General features: G+C 40.8%; 2 protein-coding genes across 3 annotated transcripts in view; one reads left to right on the top strand and one right to left on the bottom strand.

Moving 5' to 3' along the window:
- Window positions 1-23,701, bottom strand: part of NSD2 (nuclear receptor binding SET domain protein 2) — a 97,680-nt gene extending 73,979 nt beyond the window's left edge. Inside the window, exons 1-2 of one of the 2 annotated variants that reach the window (XM_063401474.1) lie at window positions 23,580-23,701; window positions 22,627-22,761 (exon numbers count right to left, since the gene is read on the bottom strand). The gene's annotated coding sequence lies outside the window, so the exon portion shown is untranslated. Of the gene's footprint in view, window positions 1-22,626; window positions 22,762-23,480; window positions 23,553-23,579 lie in introns of those variants that run through there. The other variant, XM_063401475.1, reaches the window with a different exon arrangement.
- The window catches only part of LETM1 (leucine zipper and EF-hand containing transmembrane protein 1), a 29,036-nt gene continuing 28,539 nt past the window's right edge, over window positions 23,352-23,848 (top strand). The window contains exon 1 of the mRNA XM_063401477.1: window positions 23,352-23,821. Within this exon, the coding sequence (XP_063257547.1) occupies window positions 23,473-23,821 (349 nt within the window). The 5' untranslated portion in view covers window positions 23,352-23,472. The remainder of the gene's footprint in view (window positions 23,822-23,848) is intronic.

The raw sequence follows: 23,848 nt of genomic DNA, 5'->3' as shown, positions 1-23,848 counted from the left end.
ATAATAGCGAAATTAGGCCATCTGTTGCAGAAAGGCTCAGTCTGTTTATTTTTTTACGTGATACTTAATTTACTTTCATATGTTAAAGTTTGTTGATGTTTTTAGGTGAGTGTTTAATGGTGGCTGCATGGCAGTTAGCAGTTGAACAGTGCAAATTTAGTGCTAAGTACTTAGTAATGAAAATCTTAATCATTAGCTGATTAAAACTTTAGGCTGAAGGTGGCTGGAGGAGATCTGTCTGCAGTGATAAAGGTAGCTTAACTTGTTTTACAGCCTTTCTGTGAAAAAAAAAATACACTATCTTTAAGGTGTTAGACAAACAAGATTTAGTTTCCGAGTGTGTTTACAGCACTAAAGAGAAAGATAAAGTGCCATTACATATTAAAATAGCTAATTTGGATTAAGCATCTTGACAGTTTTATCTAGCTTTAGCTTTATCTAGCTAAAGTTCAGTTCAATGCAGTCACAGAAAAACTAAAGATCCTTTCTAATTAAAAATAGAGACATCAGTATCAATACAAATAAATAGAAGTATGTGAATGCTGTTGTTTACATAAGGGAATATACAGGGTTGCTTTTCTTTGTAGTTGAACAAAAAATCTAATGTACTGAAAGTACAAAGCATGCCATGTATGCAGGGGTGTTTTCTGTTCCCCCAAAAAAACCCCAACTTCCATAAGAAACATTAATTATCAATAATTTGTGTGATACAAATACTTTACGTTCTCTTGGGAATAAATTCTTTGTGCAGGCCTGAAGATATAAGTTCATCTTTATGTATGACTTACAAAAGAGAAACAGATCTTCATTCTGCACTTATCACTAATGCATAGTATCCTATAGATAACACAGCTCCTATGTTTGCCTTCTGTGTCAGTTCTTTAAGGTGTAAGTGGAAGGATTTTGTTATCATGGTTAAGGTGACAAATCTTCCTTAGTCCTTACAATTCCTGTAGATATCTGGCCTTGTCTGTGAGACCAAAATTTGCAACTGTGTAATTACCTCCTGATAAACCCACGATGCAGACTGCCAGGAAAGCTTTTGCTGGGAGTTAACACGTTTAACTGGAATACCACCAGTTGGTATTGTAGATAGACTCTGGTGCAAACTTTTCCAATGTCTTGACCCTTTAAATAAAAATTGTGCTTGCAGATTTTTTAATTTTCAAAACAATTGGCCATTTCTTTAAGCTCTTATTGTGATAATAAAGATACCTCATTTTTCCACTGCAGTACACAAAGAGGCTTGTCCTTTGCAAGGGGGTATAGTTATATGACACTTCTGAAAATGGAGTTAAAAAAGCTTTAACTTCTCAAGGTGTCAATAAATATGCAGTGCAGAATAAACTTGTGCTGACAAATCACAGGCATGCTGCATTACAAGTGAGCCATAGCTTTGAAAGAGTTGAAGGAAATGTCCTCTAATCAGTTTCTAGTAGTCACAGTTTCCCAGGCTGAACCTCTTGGAGATTTTGTTCTTTCATTATATTTCCTTGTGATTTTAAATTAGCCCATATTTTTCAACAGTTTTGGTTTCAGTGGCCTATCCAAGAAATATCAAAGCTGCACAACTAGAGCAAATAAAAGTATCCATTCATTAGTGACTCCTGTTTCATTTGGTGACTAAATTTTATTGCTTAATTTCAACTTTTATGGATATACTGTGTTAAACAGTATCACAATTAATATCCCTCTTTCAACTCAAAGGCATTTAAATAAATGTAGTGGTAGCATGCTGCCCTAGAAACATTTAAATATTTTGGAGATTATCAATTAGTTACCAGGCCGAAAGACAATTTGCAATTCAAGAACTTTTTCAAGATCACTTATTCAGCAATAGCTGAAGTCAGAGCTTTAGGCACGTGCTGCAACTCTGAAGGTGGAGGAAGTTTTGTTTTGTTGCCACCGCAGGGACAGTGAGTGCAGGACACGCCAAGGCCTTGCACTGCAGTTGCTGCAGTTTCACCGTGTTAGACAGAGGTCAGGAACAAGCAGTGTGTGTGGCACTGCTCTGTGCAGCAGTGCAGAGCTCCCTTCTGGGACAGCTTGGTCACTGCTGTTGACAAAGGGATGGGATATATTTTGGGGTACTTGTTGCCTTTAGAAGCGATGTCCCTGTGCCAAAGCTTTGCCATTCCCCTGGCAAAGACAAATAGCAAAGACAGAGCACGTTTAATCTCACTGTAGATCTCTATGGCAGGAACCTTGTGTCTACATTTCTCTCCTGTATGGATGCGAAGGATTGATTGCTTTCTAAATTCCTTTCTTGTACCCATTTTAATTTTTGTTTTAGGATTTTATATAATAATCTGTCTAGTACGTATTTTCCTGCATGCAGATTATCTTGGTGGCAATGTTAGCTCAAAGTAGTGCTAAACCAAAGTTAAATGAGTGTACTCCATGTGTTAATCAGATATTCCTGAATTCCTAAAGCAGCACAGCATGTTTGCAGTGTTTATTGTACTAAGGTGTTGAATGAGATAAGTACTGTATTAGGCCATATAGAATCTACAGATGCAGTTTTCTCTTCTTTCACAGCCTTTTCCACGTATTAAGGGTGAACACTGAAGACATTACCATGAGTTCAAACCATGAATATACTGGTAAAGTTAATGCTGCCCATTGTCCCGTTTTGATGTAGCACTGATGCAGAGGTACCTGCTCAGTGTTATCCCCACTGTCACCATGACACCTTCATGCTGGCAGCTCATCACCTGTGCACTGACTTTGGCCACCAGTCCATGTTTTTCTTTGGATTGACAGAGAGTTGTTTGCATCCTGTCTGAACCTATCCTTAGCTATGTTCACTACAGCTGGATATGGACACTGATCTTCAGCATGTCAGTCTATGTATCATCACAACTGTTAAGAAAAATCTTTATCAGTATGTATGTATTTATGTCTTTGACCATGCAGCATATTGCATGCTGTTTAATATGGACATGGGAAGTTGCTGTTCTAGAATTAAGAAAAAATGAAATATGAAATTTAAAATCAGTGTTTCAAAATATTTTATATCAATTGTAGCACATTCATTGTAAAATAATCGTAGTACATTTGTTCTAGAGAACTTGAACATATATTTGCTAATTAATTTGAATGAAAATTCATTAAAAGTGGTTACTTGAAAAATTTGTCATGTCTTAGAATCACTTTTAAATTATCTTGAAAATGAGCAGATACAGGCTTTTCAGACTTTGTGTAACCCCATATAAAAATGGACTAATGGTATTTTTTAATAGTAATTTGATTCCTTGGGAAAAAGAAAATAATCCACTTTGAGAATTTGAAATAGAATTAGTCTCTATCCAAATGAGGGACATCTTAAGTGCAGCTACAGTTTATGGCTTAAATGCCAATCAGAGTAAAATATAATTATCTGAAGAAAAAACACAGTTAAATGTGAATCTTCTTCATACTATGAGTTACATCAGCCTGTTTACCAGGTCTGTTTTCAAATAGGAAAAGAATGGAGTAAATGTCATTTTTGTTGCAAATACCCATTTCTGTTTGCACCATTTGTGTTGAGCAGAAGGAAGTGTAATTGAGGGAGCAAAAGGAAGAGGAAAGTTGAACACATGAGGGAGTGGGATACATCTTCAGGGCAAGACAGAGGCCACGGGAAAGGAAAATTGAGGAGCATGTCCCTGCTGTTTTCCAGTGCTGGGATGATAAAAACCAGCTGTATACCAGTTCTCAGCAGCTAACATGCTTCAGCTTGATATAAGTAACTTCAGTGAATCAATAAATTTATCTATAGAAGTTATATGTCTCTAATTATCTTCCCCATCAGTATGACTTCATTTAAACATTGCTGACATTCAGAATAAAATAAATCTAATCTATGTAGAAACACACAGCTTGAAGATTCAAAATATATTAACTCTGCTATCTATTGAGAGCAGTTACTGTGTTTCTAAACATAAAATTAATCTCATTTAGAAGTATAAATTTCAGAATATGTTTATAATCAGAATTAATGTTTAGCACAGCAGAGCAAAAATATAGCTTTTTGCAATATGTTTGCATTTCTAGATCTTACAGAGTTAAGCTTTAGCCTTAACAAGCCAAGCCTTGGCTTTCGAGGAGCTGTAATATAGGCTTGAATGTTAAATTCTTCTGCATTTCAAACTGCTGACTTATATTTAATCTTCATGTAATTATTGGTCAGCAATAATCACAATGTGGTAATTTATATAGCAATGGAAGTCTTGAAGAGTGGTATTTTTTTTCATTTTGGCAGAGAAGTGACTAATGATATATCCACTCTCTGCTGGGGCCAAAGAATAAAGTTTGTTAAGGGTTGAATAGGCCAGATAGATAATGCTACTACTGTTTTCAGCAGATGCTAATGCAGTGTTTTATTTTGCACATGTATTAATCTTTGCTGCCTCAGTACAGAGTGGTGAGGGTAACTATGTCGGTCCTAAAGGTTATTTCATTCTTTTTTAAGGCATGCTATTATTCTGTTAACAGTAATTGCTCTTTTTTGAATGATTAATTTGATCACATGAACTGTTTCTAATTATATTGGTGACTGGCAATTTCCTGTACTGAGAAATTGTAGTTGTGATCATATCCAATTTACTCAGTGTATATGCCTTCAGAAAAATGCTCACTGACAGGCATTTTCAGGAATTGCCACTAATTTCAAGAATTGTTTGGAGTCTTTATATAAGATGCTTAGCACTTGTTATACATTGGTGTTGAGTATGTGCAATGTACTTGACAAATGAGGGCTGAAACAACTGGATGTGAGGCGCAGGATGAGCAGCTTTGCAAATGCAGGCCTATCTGCTAAATTCTCACCTGTGCTGTCACTGCTGTGAAAGCTGAAAGGAGTGGGATGTGTTTCTTGTTCATTTTACAGTGTCCTTGCACTCGAGCTGGATACGCTCCCTGCTGTAAGCTCTGTTTGCTCGCTTCAGTTCCTGTTAATGAGGCGGAGCGTGCGCGGTGCCAGCCGGCGCAGCGCTGAGGGCTCCTGCTCTGGGAGGCAGCCCTGGCACGCAGCAGGGCTGCTGGGCTGCCTGCAGGAGTCACACTGCGCTCCACTGCCAGCACCTCAGCCCTCCACACAGCCCTGACCCCGCCGAGGCACTCCTGGCTCCAGTGCCACATCTGCATCCAGACATCGGGCTGGCCCAGCTGCATTTACAGCAGCTGAATTAAACTGTGATTCAAACAAAGGATGTACCCAGCAGAGAAGAAAGGTGCTGGGCTTGGCCAGGATGGGCCAAGGACACTGCCTGCATGAAGATTCACCCAGTCTCTGTTGTCTCACACTGAAGCTGGGCCTGGTTGTAGTACCACTGTGCTAAGAATAGCATCATTCCCATGGACACAAGCCACTGGGAGTTGAACGCTCCTCCTTTTGCAATTGCTACAGCAACTGTGCATGTTGTGTTTGCTGAGGGGCTGATGTTATGTTCATCTTCTGGTTCTGAGCTGGTTCTTCAAAGCTGTTTGCATTGGTTCCACAAGATGTGTTAGGCACTTCGATGGCATTCAGAATCAAGGGGCCTGTGATTCAAAGCCCCAACTTCTGTCTCAGCCCAGAAGTGCTTCCGAGGCCCAGAAGTACTTTTGCCTCTTAGTAAAAGTACACCACTGATAACATCACCAAGAGCTGCAGTACCAGGATCCTGAAACTGAGCTTTCTCTCTGGTAATCTGACATTCAAAGCCTTCAAAGGAACGCATTCAAGGCCTTCAAAGTGCAACCAAGTGCTTTGCACAACATACCATCTAAAATGCACATTCTACATGTGTTCCTTACTTCACCTACATTTGTAAAACTATTACATTTGACTCATATTTTGAATGACTCTGGCAAATAGATGTACTTATCAATAAGTAGTCTCTGCAGCCCCAATCATGTATGCTCTAACACAGCTGTAATTTCCAGTGCCTGTGGGTACTATGGTCTAGTCCACTGCAGACCTGCAGGAACAAAGAGCTTCAAGCCTTTTTTATGTGCTCCCTGATTTTTTATTTGCTCCCTGATAAGCTGTCCTCAAGAATTTTTACAGGCAGGCAACCTGTAGGCCTCATACAGATATGTCCCTCACAGTAAATTAAAGAACTTCATCAGACGTTCACTGGCTCATTAGAACGGGACCTGTGATCCCTGCCCACTGCACACCGGCTGCCTCTCCAGCTGCAGATTCCTGATTACCTTTGCCACCTCTAAGGCTGGGGCATTTACCTGTTTGTGAACCAGCTCAGGCATTTCTGCAGTTCTCAGCCAGGTGTGCAAATGTAAACCAGCTCCCTTCATGAGTGGATCACAAGTTCTGCTTTGGTGTTTTGAGCCAGAGAGCTTCTGCTGCCCAGCTACAATCCATTGTCTGCACGTGCCTGGTGCCATTCTAATAAATTCTGAGGCGTGTGCTCAGAATTTACCACTTTGCTGACTGTACGAACAGCTAACAGAAATCTGAAGGATGCCTTGGAGATGCTTTTTACAATGCAATATAAACATAGCAAGTGGGCCTCTTCAGAAGTCTGTGGATATGCCCACACTGAGATAGTTGCTGGGCCTAGCTGATTCAGGAAAGAACATAAAGAAGTCATTGATATAATGGGAAATATTTACCCACGAGTTGTGTTCAAACAACTTAGGTCTCAGAACGGAATTCCACGTTGATAATTGTCAATATTCATTAAAAAACTTACTTTGGCTTCTGAGAATTAATTTCTAGGTTGGTTTAAATAATCAGTTATCATATTCTTTCATTTTCTTTTCATGGCATTGTTAATTAATTGTATGTTAAGTCTTGAATATTTTTAAATATTTAATTTATGACCCAACTATACTTGCCCTTTAAAAAGTCCAAGGGCACAGACTTACAAGCCTTACATGTTCACATGGAACCAGCAGAGAAGCCCTCAGCATGTGGGTGTCCTGTAAGCAATACTGAAATATGAATGTTAAATAATGATGTCTTCTGAAGGTAAAAGCCGTGGTTTTTGCAAACCTTTTTGCACACTCGTGTGTGTGCCAGGCAGACATGCACTCTGGAGTTTGAAAGATGACCTCCTTTTGAACTATAAGCATCCCATCTCAGTATGATTCCTAGGGAGAAAATCTTGTTCCAAGCGCTTTGGATTTATGTAGGCCCTGTGGAGTTCACTGGTGGGTTTATTTGGCAGGTGGGCCTTATTAACCTGCCAGCAAGGGACTGTTTGACCTGCTTAGGTCCGCAGAGCTTGTAAATAAAGATTCTGTCAGGGAAGAGAGATTCTCTTGTGCTTCAGACTATTTATATCTCTTCTAACTGTGGCTGTTAAAGCTTATAAAGAAACAGAAGGTCTGGGTTGTGAGACAGAAAACCCTGAGGGAGTTTTACGTGTTGTATTTGGATTGCTGTGTTAATATCCTAAAATAAACACAGCATGCCAGAAAATGGGGAATATTTTTATTGTAATTGTTATTAACTCAAAGACATAAATTATTGGTTATTGAATGGAGCATGGCTGAGCTTGGCTGTAAAGGACAATAAAATAACCTCTTAATCTAACACTAGCAGCTATTGGCAATCAATGGGAACCAGACATTTAATCAGCTTCATTTCCCTCTTTTTTTGCTATCTTTTTTCCTTTTTTTTTTTCATTGTTTCCAAGTTTAATAATTACTAGTATTTACATTTTTTACAGCTCAGGTTAATAATGAATACAAGTTTACACTAAATTGTAATCATAATAAAACTATAATAGACTCTCCATCAATAGAACAATTTTAATTGGACAGAAATATTATATTGAAAGGTGTGTTGTTACAGACTGAAAAAAAATCCTTTTAAGAAATCTTTCCATCTGTCTAGTGCAGGTCTGATTATAGGGTCCTTTCTAACTCTGCAATATGTAATTTTTAATAGGTGTACCTTATTCAGTGAAGACTATATTATTTTATATATATTCCTTATAATGCAAGAAAATGTTTTTCTTTTACTCAGAAGCTACCGGTTTGGACTAGCTGAACAATCTTTTTGGAATGGTCTCCTTCTGTTTCAGCAAACCTACTCAGACACTCAAGTGCTACTGCAGATCAAATGACACTGAGTTCAGTGTCTGCCAGAGTTGAGATTTTGAGTCTGTATTCCTTGTTCATTCATTTGAAAGTCAGTTTTGGAATATTTCTGCCTTCTGTCCTGGACTCGACAAATGTTTTTTGACCTTAGTCAGGTTGGACTGATCTGGTACTTAGGCATTTTGTTTTAAAATATTTTATATTAACAGTCACCAGTTTATAGAGAATCTGTTCAATTTACAACTGCAAACATACTGTCTCCAAAAGTCTTTCACTCTAGAGCTGCTGCAGTGGCCCAGGAGAACTTGCTATTGAGGAAGGACAAGGAGGGCATTACTGCTGATGCACACTGAGCAGAGATAACTTCCAAATTTTTCTAGTCACCAAAACTTTACAAGTGGAAACCACTTGGGAGAAACATGAAGACAGGCCCTTTCTTCTTTTGTTCCACCTGCTTTCCAGTGGGCATCTCTTTTGTGAGCTGGATGCCCTGGCTGCCAGCCCTGCTGTGATATGGGACTGGCAAACTGCTGTGCACCTGTTCCAGGGGGATTAGCCACTGGTGACAGCCCACATCCAGAATTTCCTCCACAGATGGCATTACCCTTCAACAAGTGAGTCAGAACCATTTGACTTGCAGCTTTTTATAGTTGTTGTTGAGGGTAATGATAATCAACCCAATAAAGTAGTTCTTAACCTCTCATACTGAGTAGTTTGCCACTGGTTGAAGAAGATACCAAGCTGCCCTTCACTCCCATCCCTATCAGCTTTACCAGCACTGGCAAAACACTGTTAAGCTTTTACAATCATCTGTCATTACAGTGGGAATTGAGTGTTGTCTGGTGGATGAGATACCAGGCTGAGGCCAGAATTGACTCCGCTAATTAATTCACCATTGGGAAATCTAAGACTATATTACTTCCTCTGCTGGTTTGATTTTCCTAATGATAAATACATTCAGTTGAGAATTCAATAAACAGCTCATGCTGAAAATCAAGTATGCCAGGATTGGTTTGCAGAAGTGGGCTTTATGTTAAGTTTTCTAGTCCCAAGAATCAAAAATTATCTGTATTGTATTCCTACAGGTTGATGTGCTAATTGATTAATTTGACAGAAATAATATGAATGTTTTTTTCTTTTGTCTGCTGCTTACAAGCCTTTATGTCATTCTAGTAGAACACAGTTTTTTATATAAATACTTTATTTTCTTATTTTGAAAATTGTCTACATGTAATTCAAGGAATAAATGTCCTAAATATGACTCCACCCAAGTATCTCTTTTTCCTTTTTATCATTTTCTCTTTTCTTTTTTATCTCCTCCTTTCCCCATTTGTTTGAGGGTTTTTTATCTTTCTTTCTTTTTTCCCCCTCCCTTTCTTCAAGTACATAAAAAGAATCAGGCACTTCCTGCTATCCCTAAGCACAAATTTAGTTCCTGGTATATCCACTCTGATGTATTCAGGAAGGAAGGAATAATCTTTCTGAGGCTGTAGTGCTTTTACAGTGGCTGCAGTAGCTGTAGCTCAGACTGCAGCTCCATACTGGAGGAATTGTGTAATGTTTGATCTTTGGAAGTAATAAGGAACAGGCCCATTCACAGGTGAGAAGAATATGCATTGTGCAGTACAGTGAAGCAGACAAATGTTCCTGCATAGAGGAGACTACCATCAGCTAGAATAAAACAATTCATACTTGCCACAAAATTCACTGAATAACAGTAATTTTTTTCTAAAATAAACCCCTCCATTTCATGGCTAGTACAAAGTAAGACTGATTAGGTACCACTTGTAAAAGGTGAATTTTATGAAATAAGAGGATGTTAAGTGCTCTAGAGAAGAAAGGTTTGCAGGAGAAGCATGATAAGATAAAGATTTGTCTAAAATAGGACTGAGAAATGGCTAAGTGGGAACGGTGAGCTGAGTGTGTGGGAGGAAAGGAGGCAAGCATTCATTTTATCAAACATTAAGAACAGAAAAAAGGGTGGGGGGAAGATTTCTTTTTGTTAGTCTGCTTTAAACTGACCTGTTGATTTCAGTTCCTGCAGGACATTAAGACTGTGATCAGTGGGCTTTTAATGTACATTTATCAAGCAGCTTGTTGTGAATAGTTTCTATCTGCTCTTTCTTCTAACTACTCTCTTTACCTCACCAAAATAATCCAAGTGACAACCAGCCTGATTCACCTTTCAATTTAAGAAGATTCTACTTGATTTAGATCCAGCTGCTTTGCTTTACAGTTATCAGCTGTTAATTTGAAGCAGCACATTGTAGGGCTGCTGTAGCTCTCACCTGAGCAGTCAGGTCCAATGTGCCCTCACACCCTCACAAGCCTCTCCTGGCTCCCACGGCAGCAGATGTGAGCACAGAATAGCACGGAGTGGGTTACTCTGTTGGTGTGGGAGGGAAACAGCTGCCTGGTAAAGCAGGCTTTTGTGGAGTATATCAAGTTCTGGCCCTGTTTTGCCATAAATTAGCTGGTTTAATAAACATTTCCTGCAGCCTTTAGTAAACAGACTGTTTCATGCTTGAACTTACTAACATGCTCTTATCTTTGCTATAAAACGTATATATCTGAGAGATTTCCGAGTGACAAGAGTGGATTTGTGAAAACATCCGCATAATGTTTTTCCACTTGCATTCAGTTCCGTTCATGGATTTGCTGGCTGAGACAATGTTTGGAGTAAAGTCACATGATCAATCTGCATTTTCTTGCAGTCTTCCTGAGCTTTTGCACCATTCTTTTTCATGCCAGGTATTCTGTGGATCTACAGATGCAGGCTCCTTCTTTTAAGGGTAATAAATCAAAATTATACAATGTTTAGGATTTCAGTCAGAGAGATTATGTCAGAATTAGAACATTCCTGAGTGAAGGTCATATAAATCAATCCTTCAGTTATTCCATTTTCAGTTTCATTGTAATGAACAGTCCTCTGCTTGCAGTGAGAAAGCTTATGGTGCTAGAATACTGATAAGATGATACTGCATTGAGAGAACATTTTTGACTATTGGATGAAATCTGCAATGCGATATATGACATATATGCAAGGGTCTGAGCTGAAAAGCCTTGAAATTGTCAAATTACAGCATTCTAGGGATGAGGCTGGTTTGCAAAATCATTGAATCCTCTTTACAGCAGAAAAAAAATTATGTGCAAAATAATAACAGAGGATGTAGTACAAATGTAAAAGAAAAACACACCACTCTTTCAAGCAATCATGTTAAACAGGTTAATGGTATATTGTTGTGCATGCTTAACATGGGGGTGTGATTTTTACCTGGGTAGTAATGCACAACTAACATCACTTTTCCTATTTAAAATACTTGACAAGTGATGTTGCTTGTAATAACATAATGTAGCTAAGTAGCCATTTTAATTGCTTGCAAAATTGTAATAGTGAGAAAGAATTTGGCATTGGAACCAGAGTGATGGGATTTGGTGTATGCTGCAAATTACCCAGGTTATTGTCTAAATTCCTTGATCAAACATACACCCTATATGTACTTCCTAATGTATATATTGAACCTGTGCTCACAGGACAGTATAAAGCAAATACTACTCTTTGAAAACACTCCTACTCACTTTACCCTAGGGAAATTGCTAAAACATGCATATCTCCATTTATTTACTATACACAGCCCTTTGACATGCCAATATTCCAGGGCCTGTGCGTTCCAGTCTATTTGCTCCCTTCCCTTTGCCTGTCTCTGCACTCCTACTAGCTTCCCCTGGGTCAGACATATTTGGTTACCCTGATTTGCATGTGGCTTCCTCCAGTTCTTCTCTTCACCCCTGCCCTGTGCACAAGCACAGCTGGAGGCCCCGGGGAGGAGGAGGAGCTCTCCAGGGTTCTGCTCAACCTGAGGTGCAAGGATCTGGGGAGAAGTTTCTCAAATCTGGCCTTCAATCCAGCCCCCTTGAGTCAGCTTGTAGAAATCACTGGTAAAGGCTCTGCATTGTAAGGTTAAAAATGGATAAGAGAGTTCTGACAACTCCTTATTTACCTGCCTGCATTGTGATGTTCTGAGTAGTGCCTGGAGTGTGGAGCTTGCAGAGCTCCACGTGGTGTTTCTGAAGGGATGGTAGACCAATGAAGATGGGAAAGATGGTTGTGGAGGAGGAGGTGACAGACTTCCAGGAGCAATGATGAAACTGTGAACTCACCAGAAGTGGGTCTGCAGCTGATGGATTCAGTTTATGAGGATCCATTCAGGAGCAATCTCGTCATGCTGAGAATTGCAAGTAGCCCTGAAGCAATGTGAAACACAGCTTCTAAACAGAATTTTTAACAGGAATTTTTAAGGAGTGTCTTCAACGTTATCTTTTTGGTTCTACTGGAATCTTAACAGCGTCACCTTTTCATTGGCAGCTTCAGCAGGGACATGTGAAAGAGTCACCCTCTCTGTGCTACCTGATGGATTGACCTGGGCTTGGGCTACACAGGGAAAGTATCTGCACAGTTTTTACCTGGCATTGAGCCTGCTGTTCCTGATTGTAGAAACTGAGGGATGACAAGCTTAGGACAAAGCGCAAGGACCACAAAGGCCAGTGATGATAACCATGTGACAAACAGAGGAGTGAACAGGGAAGAGATAAAGGGGCACAGTACGAAGTGCAGTGGGATATTATGCAGCTCTTCAGGAAACAATTACAGATGTTAAGCACCTCATTAGGGAGGAACAAATCTCTCCATAATACCAGACTTGATCAAAACCAGCCTGAATGTGGTAGTGCCTACGTGAGCATGGGCTGTGTGTGCTTCTGCAGTGCAGAGGCTTGAAGGCAGGTTTGCCACCCGCTCACAGGAGCTGGGACACAGCGATGTACAAGTAACCTTGGTGACAGAGGCAGGGCTGAAACGGCGGATTCATAGCTCCCAGCTCTGTGCTCAGACCCCCAGACTCTGCTCTGTGTGTGTTTATCAGCAGCAATGAAATACAAGTCACTGCTGCAGGCAGCAATGCTCTATGCTCAGCCTATTTCTCATATGCCTTCCTTAAGCACTCATTTCTGACTAGGAGCAGAGATTGGATAAAGGGACTCACAGGCCTTTGGTTTAGCCCAGTGCAGTCATTCTAGTTTCCATGATGCCAAATGAAGCCTTCATCCAACCTGAATAAAGAACAGGATGTGGCACTGTAGGTTTCTTTGTTTACTGTGTCTTAATAAATTCTAGAACAAATGTACTCAATTTGGATGCAAAAGAACATTTTCTTTCTGTCAGCTCTACAAGCTGGTGCTGAAAGCTGATAGTCACTGAATTCTTTTTGTCTTGCACATCAATGCAAGGAAAGCTGTGGAGACAAAACCTGTAAATTTCTTCTGCAGTACCTCTTCCCTGCCTCCATATCCTGCCTCAGCAGCATCTGCAGTTCTTACCTTCAGCAGGTTTATGAAATGTCTCAGTTGAATAAAATTACATTGTAACTGATATAGGAGCAGGATTGGAATTCATTTCATCTTTATTACAGTGAAATGAAATTAGTTATATTGACAACTCAGTTATGAAGGGAGCAAAAGCTACAATATTTTTTCTACCCATATTAGAAAAATAACTTGATAATCCTGATATGCTGTATAGAAAAATTATTTTTGTATGATGCTGTTTCACAAAATGATGTAAATACATGGATTGCATAGGTGTTTCTAGGTGCAGAATTTGCTCACAATAAATAAACTGTGGTCTTACTTTGCTTCAGTAAAATTCCAGTTTATCTTCATTTTATTCATTTGCTTTGTGATACCTAAGTTTGCCATAATAAAGACTCTTGGGGTTCTATTTAGTGACTTTCGTGGAACACCATTCACCACAGTGATTTGAGATAAAGGTCAGTGCCTCCAGGAACCTGGAAAATACTTGGATTGGAACACAATCTCTTTCATGTTGGATTATTTAGATAATTCAAACTTTAAAACAGAAGGGTATCACATAATGATTAATATGATGCCTGCTATCACTGGACGAATATATTATCAAAGCCTGTCCGAAAAATTTCTTTCAACCAGATCTGTCATTTTTCATTTGGACAATATTGACTTGTTCGTCTTTTTGTTTGAAATGTGCTTTACCACACACACACACATACACACACAAGAAACCCCAGAGTAGTCAGAGAAAGGAGATACCTTTGAGAATCATCCCTAATATATTTCCATTAATCTAAATGGAGTAACAGCCACAGTAACCAGCCTATATGCTCTGCAAGGAGAGAAATGCACTTCCATACACAAAAGACATGGTCTGGTTAAATCAATTTCTATAGCATCTTGTCTTCACATATTTCAGAGCACTATCCTTCTCAATTAACGTCAGCTCAGCTCTGGGAATACTCTTTGGTAGTTAACTGTTGCTGTTAGAGAGCTAACTTCAGATTGAACACAGCTGGCTTATGTATTTTGCTGTTAATAGTTTTGGTAATGCAACGACAAACACAAGGGGAACAAACTACTAAGCAGAATGCAGAAGATTTTCAACCCAAATAAATCAACTTTAAGGATAAGAAAACCCAAATGTAAATTTCCTTTGACTGACTCCTGATAAAAAAAAAATAAATTACAAACTTAAGGTAGGTCTTATGGTTTTCTGTTTCCCAGATTCAGCATATTGGGGGTAGCACACATGCCACTGTGCAAAGAGCACTAATCTCTAGAACATTTCATTTTAAATTCATTATTTGGCACTTCTTTATTTTCATTTCCACTTACACTAAGGTCAAACAGAAACCCCTCAAACAGCCCAACTCTTCACAGAACACAAGAATGGAGAAGGGGCAGATATGAAGAAAACACATAAGGCATGTGTGAGAAAGATCACAGATGAAAAGAGAAGAAAGCCAGCTGAAGAAAGGAGATGAAGGAAAGCAAGTGCAAGGCAGATTTTTAACACATCTCAGTCTTGCTATGGTTTTATAGGTAATTAATTACCCACTAGAGGGAGATCAACTGTAACTTGTTGCCAGGTAGATTATGGCAGAAACTGGACTTTGTAAAGTGCAAAGAGAAAACACTGTGGTAAAAAAGCAAGAGAAGATGCAAGTTCCTTTCCTTGGTAGAGTTTCGTTCTGTGTAAGTTACTAAGCAGACTGAGATCTCTTCCCTTTCTGACCTGGCTTTCATAACACAAAAAATCCCCAATTTTATTAACGTGTTTGTTCTGTTGGTGAGAGGAACACGTGGATTTTGAAGGTGGCAGAAACAGTGTAGTGCTTGTCTAGGACTAACCACACTGCCACAGGCCCCCAGCATGGGGTGAGCCATGCACGACTCAGCCAAGTGCCTCGAGACCCCCTGCCAGTGACCCCTTGGTCCCCCTCAAACACCTCCTTGGTTCCAGGTTGGGGCTTGCATCTCACAGCTTTTATTTATGGTCTCTTACTCTCACCTCTATTTGTGCGGAACAGAGGAAGCTTTTAACATTCAAAGCAGGCTTAGGCATGTCCTTTCCTCAAGGGAAACCAAGGAAGGAAGTAGTAATGGATGCTTAGAATTGGAAACAGATTATAGGAAAAGTAGCTCCTACCCATTTGTGTCCATTCCTGCTTCTGAAAATCAGTAGTTCAGGGATTTCCTAATTTTCAAAGAGGACATTGCAGCTAGATAAGCATGCGTCAGGGACTTCATTAAGCTTAGCTCCTTTGAGTGTCTCTTCTTGTTGAGCCTATTTATTTATATTTTGGGGTTTTAGAACATCCGGTGGCAATGAGTTTATATGAAAATATATTTCCTTCTGTTCTTTTTTAAACCCTGCTCCCAGATAAACTGGTTTAATTAATATGGCATTATGAGCAGCAATAATAATAACTGTTTTTTATTCACTTTCCTCCCACCTTCATTATTTTCCAGACCTCTATGTGTCCCCTTCCTGTTGTAGTACAGAATTCTAACCCCACTCTGGCTCCACTTATACTAGGATTTTTTAATAATATGAAAGCTTTTCAGAGTCAAGCTATTAGCAGTGAAAATGGTCTTAACTCTACCCTTGCCTTTCTGCATAAAACTGTTGGATACAGAAGAACATAATGCGAACTTGGAAGAGATGCATAATTATTTCCACACAGGAAGTTTGCAGTTGATAGTTCACTGTCACAGATAGAAATGACTAGTCTAACATGCCATGAACTAAGTTAGAGCCAAAACAATTATCTAATGCCTCTGAACCTTCAGGGTCAAATATACTCTCTGCTACCATGTGCAATGCCAGAAAAGTTTGCTGATAAACACCAGCCATCAAAAACACTTCTTCCTCACAAACTCCATGTCATAGTTTCCAAAGTGGCCTGCAGTTACATCCTGCTTACCTTCAAATTCCCTCAAAAATACTACAAGGAGTTCTGGGCACTACAGGTTCAATAACCTTGGTTTAATAATTATTAAAAACATGGAATGACTTCATTTATCAGTGGCCTGATATGATCCCTAAACAAATCAAGTATTTAAGGTAGATGTAAAACAATGAATTTGCAAAAATCCAAATATAAGCAACACATTCACGTTGCTTATCCAAAGCAATCCACAGAAAAGAAATGGGGTATACAGGACATTTGCAGACCTAGCAGAGCAGCTGGCTGTGCTCTGTAAGAAAACCAGGCACAGGTGCTGGGATTGTGCCCAGGGCCCTGATTCCCAGCTGGCACGCTGAAAGAGGCTTCCCGCTCAGGGGGAGTTAGATGTCTGTTCCTTGGGAGGAGAGGCCTCGCAGAGGGGAGGAGGTTGTTCCCTTGGCACAACAGGGGAGCACTGCTGGCTGAGCCAGCTTTCTGTTGATATCTGTTGGGCATGTTTCCTTTTTCAGCTGTTGCATTAGTGATTAGAAAAGAAAAGGATTGGTATGTGTCCTGTTGGAATGAGTGTGAGGCTTGCCTGACTGGTGAGCAGGTTGGATGGCTCACTCTTATCTGCACAGATTAGTCCCAGTGAGCTCCTCTCGCCCTGTCCAGCTGATGAACTGCTAGATATTTGCAGACCCCAGCTAAGCCTTCAGTTTGTACACAGAATTCCCTCTTGAAATTGCTTTCAGAGGACATCACGTGCTTTGGGGGACTTCACTTCCCCTGGATACTGATCAAATCTAATGGTAAAGCTCTTTTATGTCAACTTTGTATTTTCTTGCATACATGACTTGCTAGTCACGCTTTACACACACATGCAACCAGGATTAAAGCATATAATGTGTTACTGAGAAAATACCTAATTCCTTGAAGGTAACAGGATGTTTGGGGGTGAATGCCTCCCAAGTCTGTCTCTAGGGGATACTATAATAGTAATAAAGTGAATAGAGGCCTAAGATAGCCAGGAGAGAGGTTGCTGATTACATGGGAAAACCCAGACAAAGCATCTTCTGTTTCTGGTGCCTGAAATTCAGCCCCACAAGAAAAAGGCAGGATACTGGCAAAGCACCACTGGGATGTACTTGCGCTGATGGCTCTTTGTTGTTTTTCTATAGCTTCACATCACATTTTAACAGGTATTTCCCCTCAAGATTCTCATATATCTACAAATCAAGTGTTGTCATCAGAGATGCCACTTCACTTGCCTTGGAGGTTACCATTCTTTCTGTCTCACATAAACAAAAGATTAAAATGTTATTTTTTGTCTCTGTCCACGACTTTTATGATGCTATCTGGCAAGCAACAGGATTTGATTTTACAAATACATAACTGCACTGCTTCTTTACCACTCTGTGTGAATGTCTCTGATAGCAAAGAGACATGGCATGCATATGCATGTGTAGGATTGGGGCCCAACAGCTTAGGTCCTGCTGAGGTCAAGGCACAGACATCCAGACAAACACTGATTTGGAAAATTTACAGTATAGAGGATGGTTGTAGAAAGGGAAAGTGCACTGACCATTCCAAAGAAACCAACTCCTTTTTTAAATCTCTTAATCTGCTTTTCATTATCTCTGTGGGGAGGCCTCTTGAGAAAAGCAGCTCTTTGACTTGAATAAAGGAGGGGCTGTGGGCTGGCACGCTGGAATGGGGAGGTCATTGTACAGCAGCACGGAAGAGGGGAGTGTTACTCAGGTCAAAGGAGAACAGGATGAAAAAGTGTGAGATCTGTGTTACAGCCTTGGTCTGGATTATGAAAGGTAGAAGGTTTAAAGCTGAAAGGTAAATAAGAGAGAATGAATTCAAAGGTTGGAAAGACACATTCTGGTAGGGTTATTCAGGGTGACTGTAAGGGAAAAATATGAGCCAGACTGATAAGATCATCAGCAAAACAAGCAAGAAAGAGGTAATGACAGCAGAGGCCTGAGAGGGCTAAATTCTACACAGGAATTTTAAGCATCAGGCTTCAGCAAATGAACATATCCATCCTCATTATTTTTCATTTGCTCTTTTAACAGAAATGCTTAGCTCTGCTCACCTCCTCTGAGGCACAGAAAGCATGAATATGCTTGGGGGACAATGTTGCATTTTGCCTGCACCAAGCCTTATACAGCTTGTGTGCATGTGCTGGCTGTAACCTGCTCCTTTCCAAACCAGTACTTACCATAAGCAGTCTCAGCCTTGCAAAATTGCTATAGAAAGTCACATTGCTGCCATTAAGAGGGCCCTTGGACGTTGCACATTTTTCTCCTTTTTAGAATATAAAGGTAAAAATTCTGACATGGTGTGCTAACCTTCTGCTGTTTCTTTAATGGACACAAACTGAAACATATCTCTGTTTTGCAAGGACCTCCTGTCTTTCCAGTACTCCTGTAACACTGCCTGACTTTACCAGGAATTTTGTGATAGACAAGAAGTGCAGGAACAGGTCTACAAAATCCAGGATAGGGTGGAGGACAGCCTCCCCAGTCACATGCATTTCTTGTCTTGCTTTTTGATGGGTGCATAAAAGCAGTGGTGGCAGATTTAGGGCTTTTACTGACAGTAACATTTGGTGTTTTCTTAAAGACCTAACTCTGAGAAGCAGATAATGACATATGATTGTTGGCTTTCTGCACTTCCAATTAGAGACAGGAACTTGCAAACCCTACAGCCTAAAAAATCCTGGAGGCAAAGAATAACTCTAAATGCATATTTCTAGAACCTGTCATTCATAAAATCAAACTGATTCATTTGGAGGCACAACAGGTTATTTAAATACAGCATTGATGATTTTGCAACAAAATCTCAGTCTTTCTCATATCAGCTGGAGCTAACAGGTGTGTTTGTAACACTAGAGACTCCTTTTTTCTCTCCCTCTGGATTTCTCAAAGTCTAAATCAATTTGCTTTTTATAGCTATATTCACCCTTCTTTTGTTGTGCACATAGCCTGAACACTGCTTGACCTCCCTCTGCTTGATCCTGCCTTGGCCAGAACCTTGTGGCTCTCTCCCCATGTGTTCCTCCAGTGCCCAAATCTCACTTTGTGTGGTGGTTCTGCTGCTTCTCCACCTGTTTGTTTCACATAAGCTCCATCTGCTGGGAAAAGGGAGAACCTCGGTGGTTTTCATTCTGAACTGCAAATGCTTTTTCCTCAATTTGAAAAGATTTGCAAAATTACCCGTTTCTGCTCCCCCAGCTGTGCTCCTGCCTGCCTGCATACCAAATTTAACTAATTATAACCTAATATGTTATTTATATGGCATTTTGTGTTGCTAATTTGGGTCAAGCCTAAGCAACCTTTTAAAATACCACTTTTTGACTTGAATTTGAGCAGGTAGTTAATTATCCTTGGATGGGGAATCAATAACGTGTTTGCAGCACATTACTGCCATCAAGGCACTCTCTGCGTGGCCTTTAAGGGCAGTGTTTGAAGAGGCACCCAGGGCAGCCTGTTTCTGTGCTGATGTGCAGCCAGTGCTGCTTGTTTTTGGCACATTTACAGACAGGAGTCAACTTGTGACCTGGACATACATACAGCAAATCTGCAATCCAGCCACCACTTGAACTTTTACCTTTGGGTGTAACACTGACAGAGCAACAGGCTTCGGTATCCCACAAATCTTGTTTAAAAATCCTTGATAAGGAATGAAAGTATTTTTTTAAAAAACTACTAATAATCTGTTGGCTTTCTCCCTGGAGTAGAAACTTAATGCAACTTGCTACACAGTAATGTCTTTTTTTTCCCCTTGCTTTCTTTACATTTACACTGAACACTGGTGAATAAAGATGAGGTTAATCCTGTATTGTTAAACCTATTCAAGGAGACAACCTGGGGGTTGCCATGGAAACGATTCTACAGCCTAAAAGCATAATTCTACTTTTAAGGATTGTCTATGGACCTGTACTGATTGGTAACTTATTGAGTCACACTGTGTACACAAACACGATGTTGCAGCAGTGAAATGGCAAAGGTGCCTCCCAACTCATCAGATGCTAATTATGCCCCCACCTCCTCCCACTTACAGCCCAGAGCATCAAACACTGCACCTCCTCCCCCTCCACGCCCTGGGTCCCATCTCCCCGGCCCTTGCTGCCAGTTCTGTTTGTCATCAGCGTGTTCTGGGGAACTGAGGCCGTGTCTGTGTCTCTGGCAGGAGCGTCACAGATTTGGTACTGTCACACAGCCACTGTCACAAGGTACAGGGCACATCAAGCTGGGCGTGGGGGAGCTGCTATCAACCCTCAAAAACATCAACAGGATCAAGGAGTGCTTCCTGGGCCCTGTCTTCAGGGAAGGGGTGATGAACTTACAGTTCTCACTCTGTTCATATAAACATTTGTCCCCCAATATCTAGATAGATTTCTAAAATTCCCCAATAAGAATTATAGATTCATCTCCTCCTTTGTCATAGCCCTAGGCTTGTTTTGTGCTTTTATAGGTCTTATGGACCGTACCTCTTTCAGACAAGTGAAACAGTTATGCCTTTGTGATATCCACAGCAATAAAATACATATTTCGGTATTTACACAGCCTATAACAACCGTCAAAATTTCCTTTTATTTGGAGGTTGTTTTGAAGTGGTTTAGACAACTCCTACCTTGGTTTTTCTTCTATTTAATATCCAGGGTGAAAAAATTCTATTTAACATGAAATAGTAATCTTAGTTTTGTTCAAAAATTACATTTTTTTAAATGATTCTCAGATCATTATTAGATCCATCTAGAAATAAGGCTTTGTATTTCTTCCTTTTAATCTCTCTTATCCTATTCCTCCTGGAAAACAGATTTTTCAGCAAGATGGCTGACGACTTTTCCAGACAACATGGTTGCCTTAAGAACCAGGTCTAAAATGGCTGTGTAACAGTTGATCTTTTTTTTTTTTTTTTTTTTAGCAAAACCCCCAAACCCTAGTAACTATGTGTTATCTTGCTTTATTCTGGGGATAAGCGTTTTCTCTGTGAGCTCGTGGGCTGTTACTCTGGCTGGAGCAGATGATGTTTTTCTTTAAAACAAAAACTGATTCCTGTGGAAGGCCCATGGTCACCTACAGTCACTCTGCTTTTTCATGTGGGAGCAATATGTGTGAATACTCAAAAATTTTTAATTCTTAGTCTTTCTTAACCATTACTTCACAATTCTTGGCAAATGAACACAATCAATTAGTACTTTTAAACTGTATCTATTTGGGAAATTTTCAGAGTGTATTATCAATCCTTTTCATATACAGTAGCAAACCCTGTAACTTCCAGGTATAAACAAATCTGGAACAAAAGACTGTACAACAACATAACGAATTCAGCTCTGAAAAGGCCCATGCATCTACATTGTCTGCCACCCTGAATACTAATGAATTTAATGAAACTATTGAAAGCCTGGTTACTTGTCTGCATAAATGTATTGAGACCTCTGTAATCATCTGTTTGCTGTCTGAAATCTCTTGTCAATAGTTTAATGACTTCAGAGCATATTATTCTTCTTGTATAGGCTTCATATAATGTTTCTACATAATTAAGCAGCTTTGTTAGAGGAACTGCCATTAGTTGCCCCATTTCATTTGGTTTTGTTATCAGCCAACCAGAAAGAAAAAAAGAATAACAAGAGAAAGATACAAACGCAGTCTAGTGAGAGATGTGTAGATTGGGAAGACATTGTTTGTTTGGTTTTGTTTTTTTCAAGACTGCCATTAACATAAAGCACTATTGTCAAGTAGCACATTTTAAATAATTTTAACCATTTAAATGCCATTCATATTAAAATACTTGTAAAGTAAACACAGCAGGTTAAAAGTCTTGCAGTGCATTTGGGAGCCTAACATTTTAAAAGTAGCTCTAGTAAGTATATAAATAGCAATACCTGTTAATTATCACTAAACGTAAACAATGCTAGCATTTCCATAGCCATAGTGAGAAAAGTGTCGTGATTTTTTAAAATATTCAGACAATTACATATTCCATCTTCATGAATACTTTTGAATTAAAAATATAAGTAATGTAAATTTCATCTAAATTTTTTCATACTTCTGAGAAACCCATAGCATTTTCTTTAAATACACAAAAGAACTCTATAAAATTACCAGCCAATTTCCTGCATTAGCCTAGTACTAAGAATGAACAGATAAACTGCAAACTCACTTGCTTTTTATCGCTACGAGATGTTGTTTTCAGTCACGTTTTGGGTCAAACCCGAACGCTTCTGCTACCACTTCTAGGTATAAGGTTCAGCAACATGTATTTTCTTTGTGGTTGAGGCAGGTGTAGAGGTGAAGAAGTGCCTGGGGCTGTGAGTTACCTGTGAGGCAGGAGAGGTCCGATCCCTCAGCTCCCTCGTGGCCCTGGAGCCCTGTCCTTGGGGCAGCCATCTTACTGGCAGCGCTGGCAGCCATCTTGTCCACACACAGTCCCAGCAGCTTTCCCCCCATTTTTTCTGGAACGAGGAAGGCGTTAACACTCAAACCTCATGTATACAGTTTGCAAAATGTCGCTGTTCTCAGATTAAATTATAGTTTCTGCGGTTTGATTCTGGTTATTCACTGCCTCTGCCAATGCAGTTACAAATAAAGAGAAAGGAAGTGCCACATAATACTGCATTAACTGAGTACTGAAATATTTAATAAGAGATCCCACTGCTGGTCAGGACTTGACTAGTATCTGAAGAATAACATGCTACTTGTAGTCCAACTATTAACCAGGACTAGTATGGCAGATCTGTCAACTGACTGATTTATGTGCTATTTCCCATCAAAACCATCACAGCTCCACCAGAAAGCCATTTTTCCTGTCACATCCCGGGATGCACAAGCTACACACGTGTGTGCAGCAGAACTGCTGCTGCCAACCTTGGGCCGCAGGCGTGCGGGAACACGGCCGCACACACCGCAGGATCCCAGGCTCGTCAGGCCGGGAAGCGACCTGGGCCTCACCCAATCTAACCTCTGCCAAAGAGGAAAGCACCGCGCTGTGCTGCAGCGCTGTACTTTGCGCTGGGGTTATGTGTGGCCGCGGCGCTCTGGGCGGCTCCGGGAGGCACCGGCGCCCACCCTTCACAGCGGGCACGGGCTGTGGCCTTCCCGGCGTGGCGGGGACCATGGGCTGAGAGGGAGCCACGCTCGGGGAAGGAGGCACAGGGATACCCCCGATGCCCACCGCAGATCCCGCCGCTCCCTCGGGCTGTGGGGAAGAGCCGCAGCCGCGCCCGCCCCTCGGTGACGCCATCCCCGCCGCCCGCGCCACCGCCGCTCTCACCGTGCGCTCCCGGACTACGGCTCCCGGCGTGCCCGGCGCCGCGGGGCGGTGCCGGGCGAACGCGGCTCCTGGGCGCTGCTGGGCGTGTGGGGATCGCCGCGGCCCGGGCGGCGGGACAGGAGCGGGGCCGGAGCCGCCCGCCCGTCCGCTGAGCGCCGCCATGGCGTCCATGCTGCTGCAGAGCTGCGGGCGGCGCGCCTGCCGCCTGCCCCGAGCGCTGCGCCGCCCGCCACAGTGGCCCGGTGAGGCTCCCCGCGGGCCGCCGCCGG

This window comes from Prinia subflava, chromosome 7 (genome assembly GCF_021018805.1).
Source record: "Prinia subflava isolate CZ2003 ecotype Zambia chromosome 7, Cam_Psub_1.2, whole genome shotgun sequence".
Lineage (NCBI taxonomy): Eukaryota > Metazoa > Chordata > Aves > Passeriformes > Cisticolidae > Prinia > Prinia subflava.
This window is presented reverse-complemented; position numbering and strand designations above follow the sequence as displayed.